The following is a 19508-nucleotide window of genomic DNA, read 5'->3' on the forward strand; positions in this document are numbered from 1 at the left end:
GGCGGTATGAGGACTCATTTTTTGCGCCGTGATCTGAAGTTTTTATCGGTATGATTTTTGTTTTGATCGGACTTTTTGATCACTTTTTATTCATTTTTTATTCATTTTTTAATGGTATAAAAAGTGACCAAAAATGGACTTTTTTTGACTTTGGAATTTTTTTTGCGCCTACGCCATTGACCGTACGGTTTAATTGATATATTTTTATAGTTCGGACATTTACGCACGCGGCGATACCACATACGTTTATTTATTTATTTTTTTTACACGGTTTTATTTTTATATGGGAAAAGGGGGGTGATTCAAACTTTTATTAGGGAAGGGGTTAAATGACCTTTATTAACACTTATTTTTTTACTTTTTTTGCAGTGTTATAGGTCCCATTAACACGCCTGTGATCAGTGTTATCGGCGCTTGACTGCTCCTGCCTGGATCTCAGGCACGGAGCAGTCATTCGCCGATCGGACACTGAGGAGGCAGGTAAGGGCCCTCCCGGTGTCCTGTCAGCTGTTCGGGAAGCCGCGATTTCACCACGGCGGTCCGGAACAGCCCGACTGAGCAGCCGGGTCACTTTCGCTTTAGAAGCGGCAGTCAGCTTTGACCGCCGCTTCTAAAGGGTTAATACCGCACATCGCCGCGATCGGCGATGTGTGGTATTAGCCGCGGATCCCGGCCGTTGATGAGCGCCGGGACCGACGCGATATGATGCGGGATCGCGGTGCGATCCCGCTTCATATCGCGGGAGCTGGCGCAGGACGTAAATATACGTCCTGCGTCGTTAAGGGGTTAAATCATGCATTTCTAGTAAAAAAAAATAAAAAATTAATAAATTACTGAGAAATGGCACAACATGGAGATATAAGACTAAATGTTCCAGAATTGTTATATCATGGGGAATCAAAAAAAAATCAAAAAAAAAAAAAGGCCACTTACTGCTGATACAAAAGCAGGCTAGGCACCTATTCCCATTATGATGCAGATCAGCCACAGTGCTATATAAGGGGAGATAGCACAGGTGGAAAATACTGATAAACAACCATTCATATGCCTCCTACTCTTAAAGGGGTACTCCGGCGCTAAGACATCTTATACTCTATCCAAAGGATAGAGGACCCCTGTGGGGACCCCTGTGATCTTGCATGCAGCACCCCGTTATAATCAGTCCCCGAAGCACGTTTACTCCGGGTCTGATTACTGGCGATCATGGGGGCCAGAGCATTGTGACGTCACGGCCCCGCCCCCGTGTGACAACACGCTCTTCCCCCTCAATGCAAGCCTATGGGAGGGGGCGTGACAGCTGCATTCGGGGGCGGAGCGTGACGTCACACGGGGGCGGGGCCGTGATGTCACAATGCTCCGGCCCCTGTGATCGCCAGTAATCAGACCCGGAGCGAATGTGCCCGGGGACTGATTCTAACGGGGTGCTGCGTGCAAGATCACGGGGGTCTCCAGCGGCGGGACCCCCGCGATCAGGCATCTTATCCCCTATCCTTGGGATAAGATGTCTTCGCACCGGTGTACCCCTTTAAGGGGGGTTGTTGCTTAGTATTCTAGTTGCACACAATATACAGGATGCCAGTAACATAACGTGTAGTGCACCATGCACTTTATGGGGAATACAAATATTTACAGGTCAGGAGAGTCTACATTGATTTTACCACTTCAGTCCATCCTTTCTAGTGCTTTTGTTCATTTAATATAAACTAGAGCAGTGTTACCAAACCAGGGTGCCTCCAGCTGTTGCAAAACTACAACTCCCAGCATGCCCGGACAGCCGCAGGCTGTCCGGGCATGCTGGGAGTTGTAGTTTTGCAACAGCTGGAGGCACCCTGGCTGGGTAACACTGAACTAGAGAAAGATTGTACATTGTTGGCTATATTGAGATGATTTACATGCCTGCAGGGTTTTTTTTTTTTTACTTAAAAGGGCACTGCAAAATGTATTCTTTATCCACATAGAGCATAAGTTGCTGATTGTAACTAGAGATGAGCGAACTTACAGTAAATTCGATTCGTCACGAACTTCTCGGCTCGGCAGTTGATGACTTTATCCTGCATAAATTAGTTCAGCTTTCAGGTGCTCTCGTTGGCTGGAAAAGGTGGATACAGTCCTAGGAGAATCTTTCCTAGGACTGTATCCACCTTTTCCAGCCCACCGGAGCACCTGAAAGCTCAACTCCTTTATACAGGATAAAGTCATCAACTGCCGAGCCGAGAAGTCCATGACGAATCGAATTTACTGTAAGTTCGCTCATCTCTAATTGTAACTAGAACCCCTTGTAATCTCCAGAACATGTTCTGTCTCTTACCTCTAAGCGTTCCGCCCCCTTCTTCTGAGACAACTTGGTCTCGGGAGTGACTTCCCCTCTGACAAACACCGGCTGAGGCGGGACATTGCTCCGACTAGTGATTGGTAGACCAGGCCATCACTCCCGAGACCAGTTTGTGCCCCATCCTGGGACCACCCAAGATCAGACACTTATCCCCTATGTTGTAGTTAGTGGATCCGTTTGGCATAACCGGAGTACCCTTTTAATAAATATACCTACAATTTCCTTTCTCCCTCCTGCAGCCCCGCGCTGTGTATTGTAAGGATGTGCTAGATATTGAACAGTTCTCCACTGTGAAGGGAGTCAACCTGGACACCACAGATGATGATTTCTACTCCAAGTTTGTGACGGGCTGCGTCTCTATTCCATGGCAACAAGAGGTAAGTTTCCTTTTGGTCCGGTCTCTGCGGCGTCGGCCTTGACTGCATTTGTTCTTATTCAGCGCCTTGAACGAGTAATTTCCTCCTCCTTGCAGATGATAGAGACAGAGTGCTTTAAAGACATCAATGTTTATGAGACAGACGGCTGCTTGTCGCCAGACCTGGATGTGAGCAAACAGAACATTAGACCAAAGAGAAGCTTCTTCCATCGATTGTTCAGAAGAGGGGTGAGACGCATTAATACTAGCAATAAAAAGAATGTAACTCCCCCTACTCTGTGATATTCTTTTGCTGTTTAAAGCGTACCTGTCATATTACAGAAAAAATAATAATGCTTATATATGTTACTTACTAGACCATGTAGATGCTTTACATGTTTTATGTATCTGGCTTCTGCATTTGGCTCACAAATCCCTCTGTTCTGCTGCTCACTCATTCTTACATCCACTACTCAGGAAGGAGAGTGTCCAAGGCAAGCAATGAGCCCGCCCTCACTCACCATGCATTCACTTCCTCCCTGAGTCTCCTCCCTTCATCCAGTCACTGCAGGCTGGCTGTAACCCCCTCCTCTCTGTTTTAATGCTGCAGTCTCGTAGGACAAGAGGGAGTCCCGCCCTCACTTCTTAGACTTTGTCCAGGCCTGTGCTTCAGCTAGGACAAAGATGAGGACAGAATTTAGTTCTGGGGACCCCTAGTGGGCTTTTTTTTTTTTTTTCCGTAAGCCATGAATTCTGTAAAAAGGAGCTTACATTTTCACATTTTTTAATAAAGTATATTAGAAAGGTTAATGTTTTGATAAACAACATATAAAAAGTTTTTGAATCTGACAGTGCCCATTGAAAGTCTTTACCGTTCTCAAGATCTCTACTTGCTGCCAGTGAATAGGAACATTGTTTACATGTCAAGCTAAACTGTCCTAATCACATCCAACTGAAACAGATACATGTCAATAAGAATGTCTCTATTCATTGCCAGCAAGTAGCTACTGTATATATGTACAAGGATACATGGACATCTGATCACGATACCTATAGTAGGTTGTTGAAGATTCCAAAACTATGGGTGTTTATATTGAATTGGGAACCTTTTGCGGGTACAACACACTGCGCTTTTCTGTGAAGACTTTCTAGAAGATTTTGGTGTCTGTTGGAATTTTTGCATATTCATCCAGAAGAGCACTGATATGTTTGATGACAGGTCCCGGTTCTCACACTCCATTCTAGTTCATCCCAATGCTAATGGATGGAGTTGAATTCAGGGCCCTCTGCAGCTGGTAAAATGCTTCTACACCAAACTCTACCAACCACATCTTGCTTTGTGCACTGGGGCAGTCATGCTGGAACGGTGAAGGGTCAAACCCAAACTGCTCCTATAAAGCTGGAAAAGGTGGCATGAGAGAGCTTCTTCACAAAAATCCTGTGAATAACGGTACCGTAGGCTTCTCCCTGCTCATTCTCTTGATCAGTAGGGGTCTTAGCACTGAGACCCTGACCATTTAAAATTTCTATCTGACCCGTTTGGCTATTCTCTGTGACATTTCAGATTTTTTTGGGAAAGATGGGGAAGCTTTCTTCCAAAAATAGCAGCACACCTGTCCTCAGGATAGAAGAAATTAGTTCTGTTACACACACACACACACACACACACACACACATATATATATATATATATATATATATATATTTTTTTTTTTTTTTATTATTTTTTTTTTTTTATATATATTTCATAATTTATTTTATATATTTAATAGATAAGTATTTTAATATATATTTATGATTAATATATTAATTTTATATATTTAATAGCGATACAAAACATCACAACTATAGCTACCAATCATATTCCAGCGTTCCCCCTTGGCGAAACATTGTAGCCACAAGAGCTGCCATGGCATAGCATAAATCTGATTTATTTAAGAATTTGGCCCTTATGCAGAACTAAGTTTCTAATATGTTCTTCTTTCCCCTCCTAGGTCTGCTTTAAATCCTCCTACAGTGATGATGATGAAGAGGCCTCGAGACCATGAACCACTGTCCAATAGCCAAAAAAAATCAAATCCTAGAGCGTTAAACTGCAAATATTTTATTGTATCTATGAACTGTAAAGGTGTATTATAAATTAAACAAAGAATTCTGTATGAGTTTACAGATTTTGTACATTTCTACTTGAATTCTGTTAAGATGTATATTTTCACAAAGTGTATTGTACAAAAAAAGGCCATATTCGTACCACTCCGATGCATATAGTGTGTTTGCGTGTGCATATGTATATTATTGATACATATAAAATATGCCAATATATGCACACTATGTTATCTTGAATGACTGAAAGTATTTAAAGCCACAGTCCATGTTAGCGGCATTAACTGCGTGCAGTGCGACAGCGTGGGTCGCCCATCCCCCCCTTTATACATAGGTATACACAGTGAATAAGGGCCACATCCCAAACTCCGCCTCTCGGGGGGTGGAAAGCAGCACTGCAAGGACTTGTCTATACTGTTTGTATGGTTCTGAGCTATATTTGTGGATTAAAGGAGAACTTTCCATTTTTGTTTTATTTATGTTTTCATTGTTGTCCTATCTATTTCATTAACCTTTTTGCTGCCAGTAATTCAAAGCTGCTTTTTCCCTCCCCCCATTTTTAAAGGTTAAACCACTAGTGGTTGCCACATAGGTATCTGAGTTATTGGGGGTTATTGTTTCTCCTTGTGGAGACTAGGGAGTATTAGGGAGCACAACAGGCAATTCTCCCTACGAAAGGGTATGCAAATTATTTCTCCTCTAGAAAGAAGAAATCTTTTGCTCCAGTGCCACCTATAGACAGCTACCCTGTCAACGCCCCATCTATTGAACAGTCTTGGAACATGACTAGATATTTGGAGGAGATTCTTACTTGTCTAAAATCCATTGTCGTGTTTCATAACTATCCTCTATCATATAAGTTATTTGTAGTCCACAACATGCACCCTAAATCCATATGGATCACTTCTACTCTTAACTGTCCTCCAATATTTGATAAAGGTACACAACCACTTCCAAGTTTTCGTGTCCCGGACCCCGGCGTGTGGGTACAAAGGGCCAAATTTAACAAGCCCCCACAGGGCTCATGTGGCCGTGAGATGTTGCACAATGTCTCCATTGCCCTGACCGGCCATTGTTTCCAACACTTTTCGCCAAGGCAAACCATGTGAAGAACAGCATGACACCGCCTTTCCCTGCACATATGGTATGCTGAAGGGCCACTGAGACTTGTCCGGGCAGTGGAGGCTTAGGACACAGTGGAGGATGTGGAGGCGGAGTCGCACATTGTCACAGGAACAACGGGATGACAGAGTGGAGCAGGAAGCAGCATGAGTACACAACAGGGGTTCACAACCCTTAAAATTAAAAGGTGAATATTGAAATCTCTATTGAAGATGCATGTTAGGTAGTGCTACCATCCAAAAATGTAAGGCCCAAGCCCAGAAGCATCAGTAAGCCAAGTAGTTCCTGAAAGACAGTCAGGAAAAGGCATCAGCAGTACACCAGAGGATTTCATAACCCCTAAGATTGAAAGATCAATGTTGAAATCTCAGTTAAGCATGTATGTAAGCTAGTGCAAAACATCCAAAAATGTAAGGCCCAAGCCCTGAAGCATCAGTAAGCCAAGTAGCTCCTGAAAGACACAGGAGCAGTCAGGAGCAGGCATCAGCAGTACCCAAGAGGGTTTCATAACCCCTTACATTGAAAGATCAATGTTGAAATATCATTTCTTTTTTTTTTTTTTTTTTTTACTGTAGATTTTTACAAGATTTTCACAAGACAAAACAAACAAACAATAAAAGTTGGGGATAAATTTCCCAGTGGTAAGGAACATACATAAAGAGATAACATATTACATCTTTTACAAACAAAGCATCAATGCAACATAATAAAGATCCAAAAAGCGATGGAATCAACTCCATGTACTATCAACAAGGAGGGGGGGGGGAGGGGAGACAAAAATGAAGAACATCCGGGTTAAGGGAGGAGGGAGGGGGGAGACACAAAAGAAATAAAAAAAGATAGAGAAGGAAACAAAGTAAGAGGGAGGTCTATGGGAGGCATACAGTTCAGGGAGGTTGTCTGTCGGTGTAACGGTCCCACGGGTCCCATACGGAGAGAAAATGTGGGATGGTGTTGTTCAGAGAGGCAGTGATAAATTCCAAGGAGCGGATTTCCCGAACCCTGGCCATAAGTTCCCCCTCAGGAGTGGGGGCAGTCTGTTTCCAATGTTTAGCAATGAGAGTCTTGGCAGCCAGAACAATAATGTAAAAATAATTTGAATGGTCTCTTGGCCAAGGCTCTGGTGGACAGGTGTAGTAGGTAGACCAGGGGATCTAAGGGTACCCTAATTCCCAAAACCTCCCGTAGAGTAGATCCTGTACCTGCACCCAAAATGGAGTTATTAATGAATCGGCCCAAAATATGTAGTATATATCGCCCCACCCCACACCTCCAACATTGGTGTGGTATGTCAGGGTTTAACTTACTTAGAACAACAGGGGTGTGATACCAGCCCATAAGCATCTTGTACTGTGTTTCTTTATAGGCCGTACAGATTGAGGCCCTGTCCCAAATCACCCGCCACTGAGGAATCGTAATAGTAGTGTTGAGAGCTTCGTCCCAGTGTTCCATGTAGCGGTGAGAAGGGGCAGCACCATCCATTGGGGAGATTAAAAGGGAATAGATGCTCGAAAGAAGTCCCATGGTCTGAGGCCCACTCCTACACAACCTCTCGAAGCTCGTGGGGAGGGAGACCATCAACGAGCCTCGCTGCAAAGACAGTGTCTCAGTTGCATATAGTGGGCCTGAGCAGAGGCAGGGAGATCTGAACGGGAATGTAGCTCATCAAAGGTTAATAGAACATGGGTGCCTGGGTTCACGACATCAGCCCAGCAACACAACCCCCTTGACCCCCACATCCCTACCATATCAGAAGTGCCTCCCTGGGCGAAGGCCGGGTGATACAAAAAGGACTGCATTGGGGAGAAGGAGGAAAGGAGGTGGAACCGCCTTGCGCAGTTAGTCCAGACATATTGCGTGAAGGACATAGGGCCCAGCAGAGAATGTGTTGGGGACATGAGTGGAAAGGATCACAGGAAAGTATTAGGATGCACCGGTGTCAGCCACAGTTTTTCAATTTCCATCCATTTACTATAGGCCCAATGAGTGGACCATGCTGCCAAGTGACGTAAGCGGGCTGCCCAGTAGTACTTCGCAATGTTGGGTACACCCAGACCAAGAGAGAAGCGACTCGCCATCATCACCGACATAGTGAGTCTATGCCGTTTAGCATTCCATATAAACCTAAAAATAGGTTCCATAGAAGCAGTTGAGAGCATGCCAATGGGAGACTGCCAAAAAAGTAATCGATACGCGTATGAAGTTTATGAGGATGGGAGAAGAAGAAAAAGGAGCGATCGGAAGGATAATTAATACGCCATAGGTCAAAAAGCGCCGCTGAGCTAACCAATCGCAGAAAAAGCATAGAAAGGCGCAACTGAGGAGGTGGTTGGGAGCCTCCCACAGAGTGACGATCAGGGAGAAAAAAACTAGATTAAAATCCCCCCCCCAGGAGCCAGGCTGAGGGTGGGTACGCTTGGAGGTGCTTCAGTACCCAATGGAGAAAAGGAATCTGCGCAGAGTTGGGGGCATAGACATTACAGAGAAGCAGGGGCTTACCCCCCAGGGAGCCATGAAGGATAAGAAATCTACCTGATGGGTCAGTATATGAGGAGGAAATCTGTAGGGGACAGTGTCTGGATACTAGTATTGCCACTCCCGCTACCTTCCTATCATTGGAGGTGAAAAATGTTTGAGGGTAGAGATGGCATAGGAATTGGAAAGAGCCCGTCCTGTCGAAGTGCGTTTCCTTAATAAAGACAATATAGGCCTTTAGGGCTATCAGCTCACGCTGCAGCAGATGCCGTTTAGTGGGGGTGTTAAGACCCTTCACATTCAGAGAAACGCACTTAGCCATGAGGGGGTAGGTAAGTGTGGGTCAGGTACAATGTAAAGTACTCACTCAGACCAGGAGACTGAGTTCGGGCAGGCCAGCCAGAGACTGTAGAGTACCAGGATTCAGGACAAGACCTAAAAGAAAGGAATGAGAAAAGAGGAGAGAACAAACAACCAATGGGACACACCAGACAGAGGACAAGGGAAGCACATAAGGGGCAAACAGACAAGTACAAAAGGAAAGGAACAAATAACAAATAGTGCCAAAAACAAACCATTGGCGCAGAAGCCAAAGTGGAGATAAAATCAGAAAACAGCGACAATAACAATAATGTAAACCATGATAAGTTGTCGTTTGTCATAGCCTCCAAGGGGGAAGGTGGAAGAATACACCAGAGATGACCACTAGGAAAAACCAGATACCCTCTCAAAAGCCACGCAAAAGGACAGCCCACCTAAAGGCCCCGCTGAGGGAAAAAAATTAACAGTGCAAAATAAGTTCTAGCACTAGAAGGCAAAAATGAAGCAGGCATGGTGAAAGAGGTGATGAGGAAAATCCTGCTAACAGTCAATTAGCTTCGGTAATGGGCCGCACCCAAGTTCTCATGGATGGGGTGGGTCAGGGCCCTGAGGGCCAGGAGGAGTGGAAGCTCTACCCCGACCAGCATGCTTCCCATGAGCCGGTTGTCACACCGGTGGTAGAGAGGGGGTGGAGGGGAGGGATCAGTCCCCAGTCCTGAAGCCAAGGAACAGGAACATCCAAAGCGGCACAAAAATCTGGTATATCGGCAAAAGTACGGAGAACAGCAGAGCGTCCATCTCTCCTAGTTTGCAAAGCAAATGGGAAGGACCACCGATAAGGTATCTGCGCTGAGCGCAAGGTAGACAAGAGGTTGCAGCAGTCGTCTCTTACGTAGGGTGAGCTAGGAGAGGTCTTGGAAGAGTTGAATAGGAGCCCCGTCAAAATCAAAGGTCTTCAGGGAGTGTGATTTGGACATAATCCTCTCTTTCAAATTGGAAGTCAGCAACACAACAGATGACATCTCGAGGAGGTCCATTCGTGGGGCGAGGACACAAGGCTTTGTGCACCCGGTCCAACTTAATCTTATGAGAAGGTGGTTCCCCCGATATCATATGCGTTCCCTCAGGGAGCCTACGAATGCGAATGTTGTTACGCCTGCCTCTGTTGTCAAGGTCCTCCACATACGCATGCAGGTCATTAAGGAAGGCAGTCTGAGCAGACATGGTCCCTTGTATCTCCCCTATGTAGGATCTTGTGGAGTCATGGGCCTCCTCTAAGTAATCCACCCTTTGTGAGACATGGGTGATTTGGGCAATTTCAGTTCGGCATGTATCTTTAACTTCCTCAACAAGTGCCATAAAATCTTCCTTAGAGAGGAGATGAGAGAGGAGCTGACTAAAGTCCAATGAGGGTAACGCTGATGCAGGCATCCCAGAACAATCCAGGTCCACGTCCGGACCCTCGCTCCATGCTGAGCGGCAGGCCCCTGACCGGGGAGCACCCGAAGAGCCCAGCAGGGGTACCACCGCAGGGGGTCCCCCAGAAGCGTTGTAAGAAGACATAAGTCTCTGAGGCTTAGGGGGAGCACTTGGGGGACAGCAAGAAGGCACAGAGGTCCAGGCACACTCCACTGCAGGGGACAGTGCTGAGTTAGCAGAATGAGCAGGAGCAGCAGCAGGTACAGTGGGGGGGGGGGGGGGGGGGTTGGGGGGAGAGTGCACAGTGAGGAGGGGAGGATAGGGTTGTAGATCCCTGCAACCCTGGAATGGGATCTGCCAATAACGCCCACTTAGTGGTAGGGGCCGGAGGTTGTAGTGGGGCTGTAGAACCTGTAGCCTCACAGATGTCACTGGTGGCAGTGGGAGCGAAGGAGGGGGCCTCCAGCTGTTGCGCCAGCCTCCTCACTCCACTGAGCGATGTCTGTGTCCTGAGTAAGCAGCAAGGGGCTTAAGAATGGCTCTGACCTGAGGTCCAGGTGCATGTGAGGTCCAGCAGCAGGAATACAGCGAGGTCCTGGAGCAGACGCAGGTCCCACTGAACGGGAGTGCAAGCTGCGCGCGGGAACTGGGGACCCATGCGGGGAGGCTGGAGCAGAGGATGGCGGCTGCCAAATGAACCTCCTAATCCCTCCCGAGGCGAGCTGAGCGGGGGGATCTGTTGGCTGTGTCTTCCGACGCCGGCGGGTACCTCTAGACATGAGGTAAGGGGCTGTGGGCAGCAGAATGTAGCAGATGTTGCGGCAGTAAGGACGGAGCTCTGGGCTCAGGCAGCCATATTCTTCAGTGTCAAGCCACGCCCCTCAATGTTGAAATTTCTATTAAGCATATATTTAGCTTGTGCTAAACATCAAAAAATGTAAGGCCCAAGCCCACAAGCATCAATAAGCCAAGTAATAAACGACTTAAAGACTACTGGAACTGAGGAACTTCAAAATGGTAAATCTACCACCTGGGATAGTCAGTCAACCGGCCGGTGGTCAGAGTCCACAGTTCCCTGCTTCTACTAGTCCTTGGCAATATTCCTTTTATTACTGGTCTGGTATCAACATGGCAATAATGCTGGGAGAGTAACTCAATGATAGCCACATGTTTCCTACAATACACAGTCACTATATGGAGACCATATAGTGGCTTAATGACACTGCCTGGAGGTGGCTGAAGCATGAGGAGACCATATAGTGTCTGAATGGACCAGCCTGGAGTTGGTGGCAGATGAGGAGACAATAGGGCCTCACAATCTCTCAGAATAAAATATGAATTTAGAAATTTCCATTGAAGATGTATGGTATCTAGTGCTACCATAAACATATAGAGGTAATGCCCTAGGCCCAGCAGCATCACTAAACCATGTAGTTGCTGAATGACACAGACAGGAGCAGTCAGCAGCAGGAGTGCACAAGAGGGTTTCATAACCTCTAAGATTGAAAGATCAATGTTGAAATCTCAATTCAGCATGTATGTAAGCTAGCGCTAACATCCAAAAATATAAGGCCCAAGCCCAGCAGCATCACTAAGCCAAGTAGTTTCTGAAACACACAGCCTGGAGCAGGCATCAGCATGAGTTTACAAGAGGGCTTCACAACCCCTAACATTATGTTAATGTTGAAATCTGTATAGAAGATTTATGTTAGCTAGTGCTAACATCAAAAAATGTTAGGCACAGGCCCAGCAGCATCACTAAACCATATAGTTGCTGAAACACACAGCCTGGAGCAGGCAGCAGGATGCGTACATTAGAGGGCTTCACAACCCCTAACATTAAATGATCAATGTTGAAATCTCGATTGAGCATGTATGTTTGCTAGTGCTAACATAAAAAATTTAATATCCAAGACAGTCCCAGCAGCATATTGGCGGAATGAGACAGCCTGGAGGTGGGGAAAGCATAAGGAGCCCATATAGTGTCTGAATGGTACAGCCTGGAGTTGGCCGAAGCATGAGGAGACCATATAGTGGCTGAATGGCACACCTGGAGGTGGCAGCAGCAGCATCAGGAGTCCTGAAAGTGACCCGGTGGGTAGTAGTGCGGTGGGCGGCAATACCAGTACCCGGTGATGAAGGTGGCTGGAATTTTTTGTAACTGGGGAGCAGTGCCTTAACCCCTTAGGAACTTAGCCCATTTTCACTTTAAGGACTCAGCCCTTTTTTGCAATTCTGACCACTGTCACTATAAGCATTAATAACTCTGAGATGCTTTTACCTTTTATTCTGATTTCGAGATTGTTTTTTCATGACATATTCTACTTTAACATAGTGGTAATTTTTTGTCTATACTTGCATCCTTTCTTGGAGAAAAATCCCCAAATTTCATGAAAATGTTGAAAATTTTCTAACTTTTAAACTCTCTGCTTGTAAGGAAAATGGACATACCAAATAAATTATATATTGATTCACAAATACAATATGTCTACTTCATATTTGCATCATAAAGCTTACATATTTTTACTTTTGGAAGACATAAGAGGGCTTCAAAGTATAGCAGCAATTTTCAAAATTTGCACGAAAATTTCAAAATCAGAGTTTTTCAGGGACCAGTTAAGTTTGAAGTGGATTTGAGGAGCCTTACTGTGAGAAATGCCCCATAAATGACCCTATTATAGAAACTACACCCCTGAAAATATTCAAAACGACATTCAGAAAGTTTGTTAACCCTTTAGGTGTTTCAGAAGAATAGCAGCAAAGTGGAGAAAAATCAAAATCTGCATTTTTTACACTAACATGTTCTTGTAGCCCCATTTTTTCATTTTTAGAAGTGGTACAAGGAGAAAAAGCACCACAAAATGTGTAGTCCAATTTCTCTTGAGTACGGAAATACCTCATATGTTGACATAAAGTGCTCTGCGGGCTCACAACATGGCTCAAGAGGGAAAGAGCAACTGTGGGATTTTTTTAAACCAATTTTGCTGTCATGGTTTTTGGGGGCCATGTTGCATTTAGGAAGCCCCCATGGTGCCAGAACAGCAATATAATCCCCACATGGCATACTATTTTGGAAACTACACCCCTCAAGGAATGTAACAAGGGGTACAGTGAGCCTTAACACCTCACAGGTGTTTGACGACTTTGTGTTGAAGTTGGACATGAAAATGGAAAATTTGATTTTTAACGCTAAAATGATGGTGTTACCCCAAATGTTTCTTTTTCACAAGGGGTAATAAGAGAAAATGGACCCCAAAATTTGAAGCCCAATTTCTCCTGATTAAGAAAACGCCCCATATGTGGACATTAAGTGCTATGCTGGCGCACTACAGGTCTCAGAACAGAAGGAGCGCCACTGGACTTTTGGAGAGATAATTTTGCTGGAATTGAAGTCGGGGGCCATGTGCATTTACAAACCTCCCATGATGCCAGAACAGCAGAAACCCCCCACAGGTGACACAATTTTCGAAACTAGACCCCTCCAGGAACGTAACAAGGGTTACAGTGAGTACTTACACCTCACAGGTTTTTTGTACAGTGGGCTGAAAAAGTGGAAAATTTGATTTTTAACACTAAAATGATGGTGTTAGTGTTAGCTATCCACATGGTGTAATAGCCCAATGGCGCTCCATCTGTTCTGTGTATAGGGTATAGGGGTGTGTGTATATGTATATATATATATATATATATATATATATATATATATATATAGTGTTTTGCCCTTTATTTTGTGTAAGTGTAGTGCAGTGTTTTTAGGGTACATTTCGATAGGCGGGGGATTACAGCGAGTTTCGCACTGGGAGTTTGAGCTGCAGCAGAAAATTTGCTGCATCTCAAACTTGCAGTGAGAAACTCACTGTAAACCCCGCACTTGTGAATGTACCCTGTACATTAACATGGGGGGGGGGGCAAACCTCCAGCTGTAGAAAAACTACAACTCCCAGCATGCCCTTTGGCTGTCCGTGCATGCTGGGACTTGTAACAGCTGGAGGAACACTGGTTGCAAAACAGTTAGGTAACAAACTCTGTTTAGCAACCAGTGTGCCTTCAGCCATTGCAAAAACTACAACTCTCAGCATGCAGTGACAGCTAAAGGGCATGCTGGGACTTGTAGTTATACAACAGCTGGATGCATACTACTGTAACTCCCAGCATGCCCTTTGGCTGTCCGAGCATGCTGGGGTTGTAGTTATGCAACAGTTGAAGGCACACTGGTTGGAAAACACAGAGTTTGTTACCTAACTCAGTGTTTCCCAACCTGTGTTCCTCCAGCTGTTGCAAAACTACAACTCCCAGCATGCATGGTCTGTCAGTGCATGCTGGGAGTTATAGTTTTGCAACAGCTGGAGGCACACTGATTGGGAAATACTGAGTTAGGAAACGGACAATGTTTCCCAACCAGTGTTCCTCCATTTGTTCAAAACTACAGCTCCCAGGACTGCCGACGGGCATGCTGGGAGTTGTAGTTTTGCAACATCTGGAAGAGCACAGTTTGGAGACCACTATACAGTGGTGTCCAAACGGTAGCGCTCCAGATGTTGCAAAACTACAACTCCAAGCATGCTCAGACTGCCCAGGCATGCTGGGAGTTGTAGTTCTGTAACATCTGTCCCTTCAGATGTTACAGAACTACAACTCCCAGCATGCCTGGGCAGTCTGGGCATGCTTGGAGTTGAAGTTTTGCAACATCTGGAGCGCTACCGTTTTGACACCACTGTATAGTGGTCTCCAAACTATGCACTTCCAGATGTTGCAAAACTACAACTCCCAGCATGCTGAGACTGTCTTACCACTGTATAGTGGTTTCCAAACTGTGGCCCTACAGATGTTGCAAAACTACAACTCCCAGCATGCCCAGACAGCCTTTGGCTGTTTGGGCATGCTGGGAGTTGTAGTTTGGCAACCCCTAGAAGGCAGCAGTAAAGATCACTTTACGGCGATCTTTACTGCTACCTTCACCGACGTCGCCTCCTTACCGCCGCCGCTGATCCCGCCGATGGTCGCCGGTCCCCGTCGCAAGTCCCTCGGGTACTGCCGCCATCTTCTCCCCTGCTCTGCCCGACATCCAGGGGCGGGCAGAGCGGGGATTCCATCTTTAACCCCTATGCCCCCAACTGCCATTGGTCAGTCAGTCCTGATGACCATTGGCAGAAGATGATCCGGGCTGTCTCTGACCGCTCCGATTATCCCTATTTTCTGGGCGAGCGGGTCATCAGAGACCCCATCAGCCTGGAATAGCCGCAAATCGCCGATCTGAATTGCATTGTCTCAGGACCCCCCCAGGATGCCTGCTGAATGATTTCAGCAGGCATCCCGGTCCAGTCTCCGTCCGGTGATCAGCGATCGGGGATGCAGGGCGTATCCATACGCCCTGCATCCCCAAGAGGTTAAATCTGTTTGGCACTATCCATATTTGTGCAGTGTTGGTGTAGCACCATGGTCAATCTACTCTGATGCATCTGGCATTGGTGGTTGGAAATCCTGGCTGGTCCATACCTGATTCATCTTCACAAAGGTCAGTCTCTCTACATTTTTCGTTGACAGACGAGTACTCCTTGAGGTGACTATATCCCTGTCTCCCTAAACACCTGCTCTGATGCCACACTACTGGCCGGGCAGGACAGCTTTTCCAGGGCAAACTCTGCAAGTTGTGGCCACAAATCAAGTTTGGCTGCCCAGAAGTCCAGCGGATCTTCAAGGTGTGTTGGCATGGGCATGTCAAGGTATGCCACCACCTGCTGGTTCAGGTCCCGCTCCAGGTCTACCTGCTGCTGATGAGTTGCTTCACTATGCGGGTGAAGAAAGGTACTCATCAGCGATTGTAGACTCAGTCTGCTGCTGATGGAGCTGGTACTGCTCCTGCCACCTTACCCCTCCCCAGCAGCCATGGCAGTGGAAGGTGAGCGCAGAGGGCCCCCCCCGAGTAAGACCTTCTAGTGGATGGACGATTGCCCGGATAGGCATCAGCCAACTGACTACGTAGGATGTCTCTGTAGTAGGTCAGTTTGTCCTCCCTCTCAGTGGGTGTAAAAAAGGCACCCATTTTGTGCCGGTAGTGGGGGTCCAATAAGGTAGAGAGCCAGAAGTCATCCCGCTGCCGAATGGTGACAATTCGGCTGTCACCACGCAAGCAAGTGAGCATGCATCGTGCCATTTGTGCAAGTGACTCGGAGGGACTCCCTGCCTCCATCTCCACTGCATACTGCCATGGTGTGTCTGGGTCCTCTGTCTCGCCTTCCTAATAACCATCTAGCGCCTCTAGTTCATCATGCTCCTCCTCTTCTGTCAGATGACTATAAACACCGCCCATTTCATCAAACCTAAACTGTGCTCCACTGTGCCCCTCATCCTCCTCCTCCAGTTCAGCTCCCACGGGGATCATGTGGCCTTGAGATGTAGGCGCAACGTCTCCATTGCCCTGACCAGCCATCGTTTCCAACACTTGTATGAAATGAAGCAATGGAATGACGTCATTCATCCCGTAATCCTGATGACTGACTAATAATGTTGCTTCCTCGAAGGGCCTGAGCAAATGGCTGGTGTCACGTATGAGCTGCCACTGGTTCAAATTGAAGTTACACACGAGATTACCCCTATCCGCTTGGAATATCAAGAAATCGGTGATGGCTTTTCTCTGTTCGTACAGTCGGTCCAACATATCGAGGGTGGAATTCCAACATGTGGCAACGTCACAAATCAGACTATGTTGGGGGATACCATTCTGACGCTGCAGCTCAAGGAGGGTGTGCTTTGTGGTGTACGAGTGGCTGAAGTGCATGCAAAGTTTCCTGTCTTGCAAATGGGGGGAACACTTCAGGAACCGTATGACAATCAAATTTAACATGTGTGCCATGCAGGGCACATGGGTCACCCTTCCTTGTGACAGCGTGGCCACAATGTTCTTCCCGTTGTCAGTCACCATGGTTCCCATTTCCAGATTTCGTGGAGTAAGCCATACTCTGATTTCTTTATGAATGACTTTTAGCAGTTCCTCCCCTGTGTGACTCTTTTTGCCAAGGCAAACCATGTGAAGAACAGCCTGACACCGCCGTGCCCTTCACACATGGTATGCTGAAGGGCCACTGAGACTTGTCGGGGCAGTGGAGGCGGACTAACGGGCTGACATCGTGGAGGAGGAAGCGGTGTGACCTGTCCAAGTTGGTGTTGTGGCTGTGCAGGAACCACATTCACCCAGTGAGCCGTAAAGTACATGTATTGTCCCTGACCGTAGATATAGCTCCAGACATCGGCGCTGCCATGCACTTTGGTACACACCGACAGGCTCAAGGACTGGCCCACCTTCTCTTCCACAAAATTGTGCAGGGCTGGTACTGCCTTCTTCGCAAAGAAATGACTGCTTGGTACTCTCCATCTCGGCTCGGCACAAGCCATCAATTCTCTGAAAGGTGCAGAGTCCACCACTTGAAAAGTGAGGGACAGCAGCACCAGCAACTTAGACAGGAGCACATCCAGCTTCTGCGCCGTTGGATGAGTGGGCGCATACTGTTGTCTCTTGGACAAGGCTTCGCGGATGGATTGTTGGCAGAATGGCTGACTAAAAGTGGGAGAAGCAGGAGCATCTGGAGCAACAGAAAGAGGGTATGACACACAGCTCCCTTTAGCTGAGGTGGTAGAGCCTTGGCTGGCTGAAGGAGGAAGCAGCTGGCCACTGGGTGATGCAGCAGGCTGGACCACTACATCAGAGCCACGGTTCTCCCAGGCCGCTTTATGGTGGCGAAGCATGTGTTGACGCAGGGCCGTGGTGCCAACATTGGGACTCTGGCCACGCTTTACCTTCCGCTGACATATCTTGCATGTGGCTACGTGAACCTCCTCCGGATGCTTGATGAAAAACTGCCACACGGCCGAGTAGCTGATTTTCCCACCAACAGTCATACTAATTGACTACTACTGCCGCCGTCTCCAGGAACCCCTGTTCCACTACCTCCCGGAAAGGTAGGCTGCCGCAAATCAGGTGGTACGTTTGGCTCCAGAATTTCCACTTCTGCCACCACGCTAACTTGCTGGCTCAGCTGCTGACTCGCGGGCAACCTGCAACTCTCTTCTCCTGATTATGATGAAGCCCCTTCTGCACCCGGCTCCCAAGTGCGATTGTCTTCATCATTGAGTTGTGTCTGCACGTCACTGATGTTCCCCAACAGTGTCTGCTTCAGGACCCTGAACCCTGGCAACACCACCTCCCATGTCGCTCTCCTCATCACTACTTCCCCGCCTAGCGGAGGAAATGGCGCATATCTCCTCCCCTTCTTGGCTGGGCAGTAGCTGCTGACTGTCCACTATTAGATTGTCCTCAGTGAATAGTGGAGCTGAACCCACAGCATTAGATACTTCTCTAGGAGAGGGAACAGCATAGGACAGAGGCAATGGGAGGACAGGGACTGCTCCCGGGCCATGCCAACTGAGGGTTGTGTCTGAGGAACCCACTGACTGTTGACTGGGGGTGTCAGATGTCACTTGTGATGAAGTGGATGACCGTGTTAACCAATCAACGACAGCAGATGGGTTGCTGGTCAAGACACGACCACTAGCTGATAACGGGAGCCCAGGCCTCTCGCTGCGACTCCTGCTGCCACTCGCCCCTAGTCTACTGCCACCTCTGCCTGAAGTATTTAGGCCTCTGCCACTCCTCTGTGCACGTCCTGGCACTTCTGTGCCTGACATACTTAGTGCGTATATGAGGGTATTACAATACGCTTCACTACTCTTCAAACAGTATTTGTCTAGAAGAGCAGCAGGTGATTACTTTTGCTTAGACTTTCACAGTATCTAGGCCCTTGACAGATTAACAGGTACAAAATAGTACACTACTTAGATGTGCGTATGCGGTATGCACTCATGAGGTCAGAAAAATGTGCTACAATATGCCTAAAAACTCTGTATTTTTATAAAACACCATCCGGTGAGTAAATTTGCTTGGACTTTCACAGTATGTATACTTAGATGTAGGTATGTTGTTTGCACGTATGAGGGCAAAAAACTGCGCTACAGTACACTTGGAAAACATATTTTTGTAAAACACCAGCCGATGATTACTTTTGCTTGGATTTTCACAGTATGTAGGCCCTTGACAGATTAACAGGTACTTAATGGTACACTACTTAGATGTACGTATGTGGTATGCACTGATGAGGGCAGAAAAATGAGCTACAATACGCCAAAAAACTCTGTATTTTTGTAAAACTCCAGCCGGTAAGTACTGTTGCTTGGACTTTCACAATATGTAGGCCCTTGACAGATTAACAGGTACAAAATGGTACACTACTTTGATGTAGGTATGTTGTTTGCACGTATTAGGGCAAAAAACTGCGCTACAGTACACTTGGAAAACATATTTTTGTAAAACACCAGCCGGTGATTACT

At 46.7% G+C, this 19508-nt stretch overlaps 1 protein-coding gene across 12 annotated transcripts in view; it reads left to right on the forward strand.

Annotated features, from left to right (window-relative positions):
* GRK4 (G protein-coupled receptor kinase 4) overlaps positions 1–5246 on the forward strand; it is a 304831-nt gene extending 299585 nt beyond the window's left edge. For 11 of the 12 annotated variants that reach the window (XM_056555006.1, XM_056555011.1, XM_056555010.1 and 8 more), the window contains 3 exons: positions 2572–2709; positions 2805–2936; positions 4682–5246. In XM_056555006.1, the coding sequence (XP_056410981.1) occupies positions 2572–2709; positions 2805–2936; positions 4682–4735 (324 nt within the window). In that variant the 3' untranslated portion in view covers positions 4736–5246. Of the gene's footprint in view, positions 1–2571; positions 2710–2804; positions 2937–4681 lie in introns of those variants that run through there. The other variant, XM_056555016.1, reaches the window with a different exon arrangement.
* Positions 5247–19508: the final 14262 nt, after the last annotated feature.

Source organism: Hyla sarda, chromosome 1, assembly GCF_029499605.1.
Source record: "Hyla sarda isolate aHylSar1 chromosome 1, aHylSar1.hap1, whole genome shotgun sequence".
Classification (NCBI taxonomy): Eukaryota; Metazoa; Chordata; class Amphibia; order Anura; family Hylidae; genus Hyla; species Hyla sarda.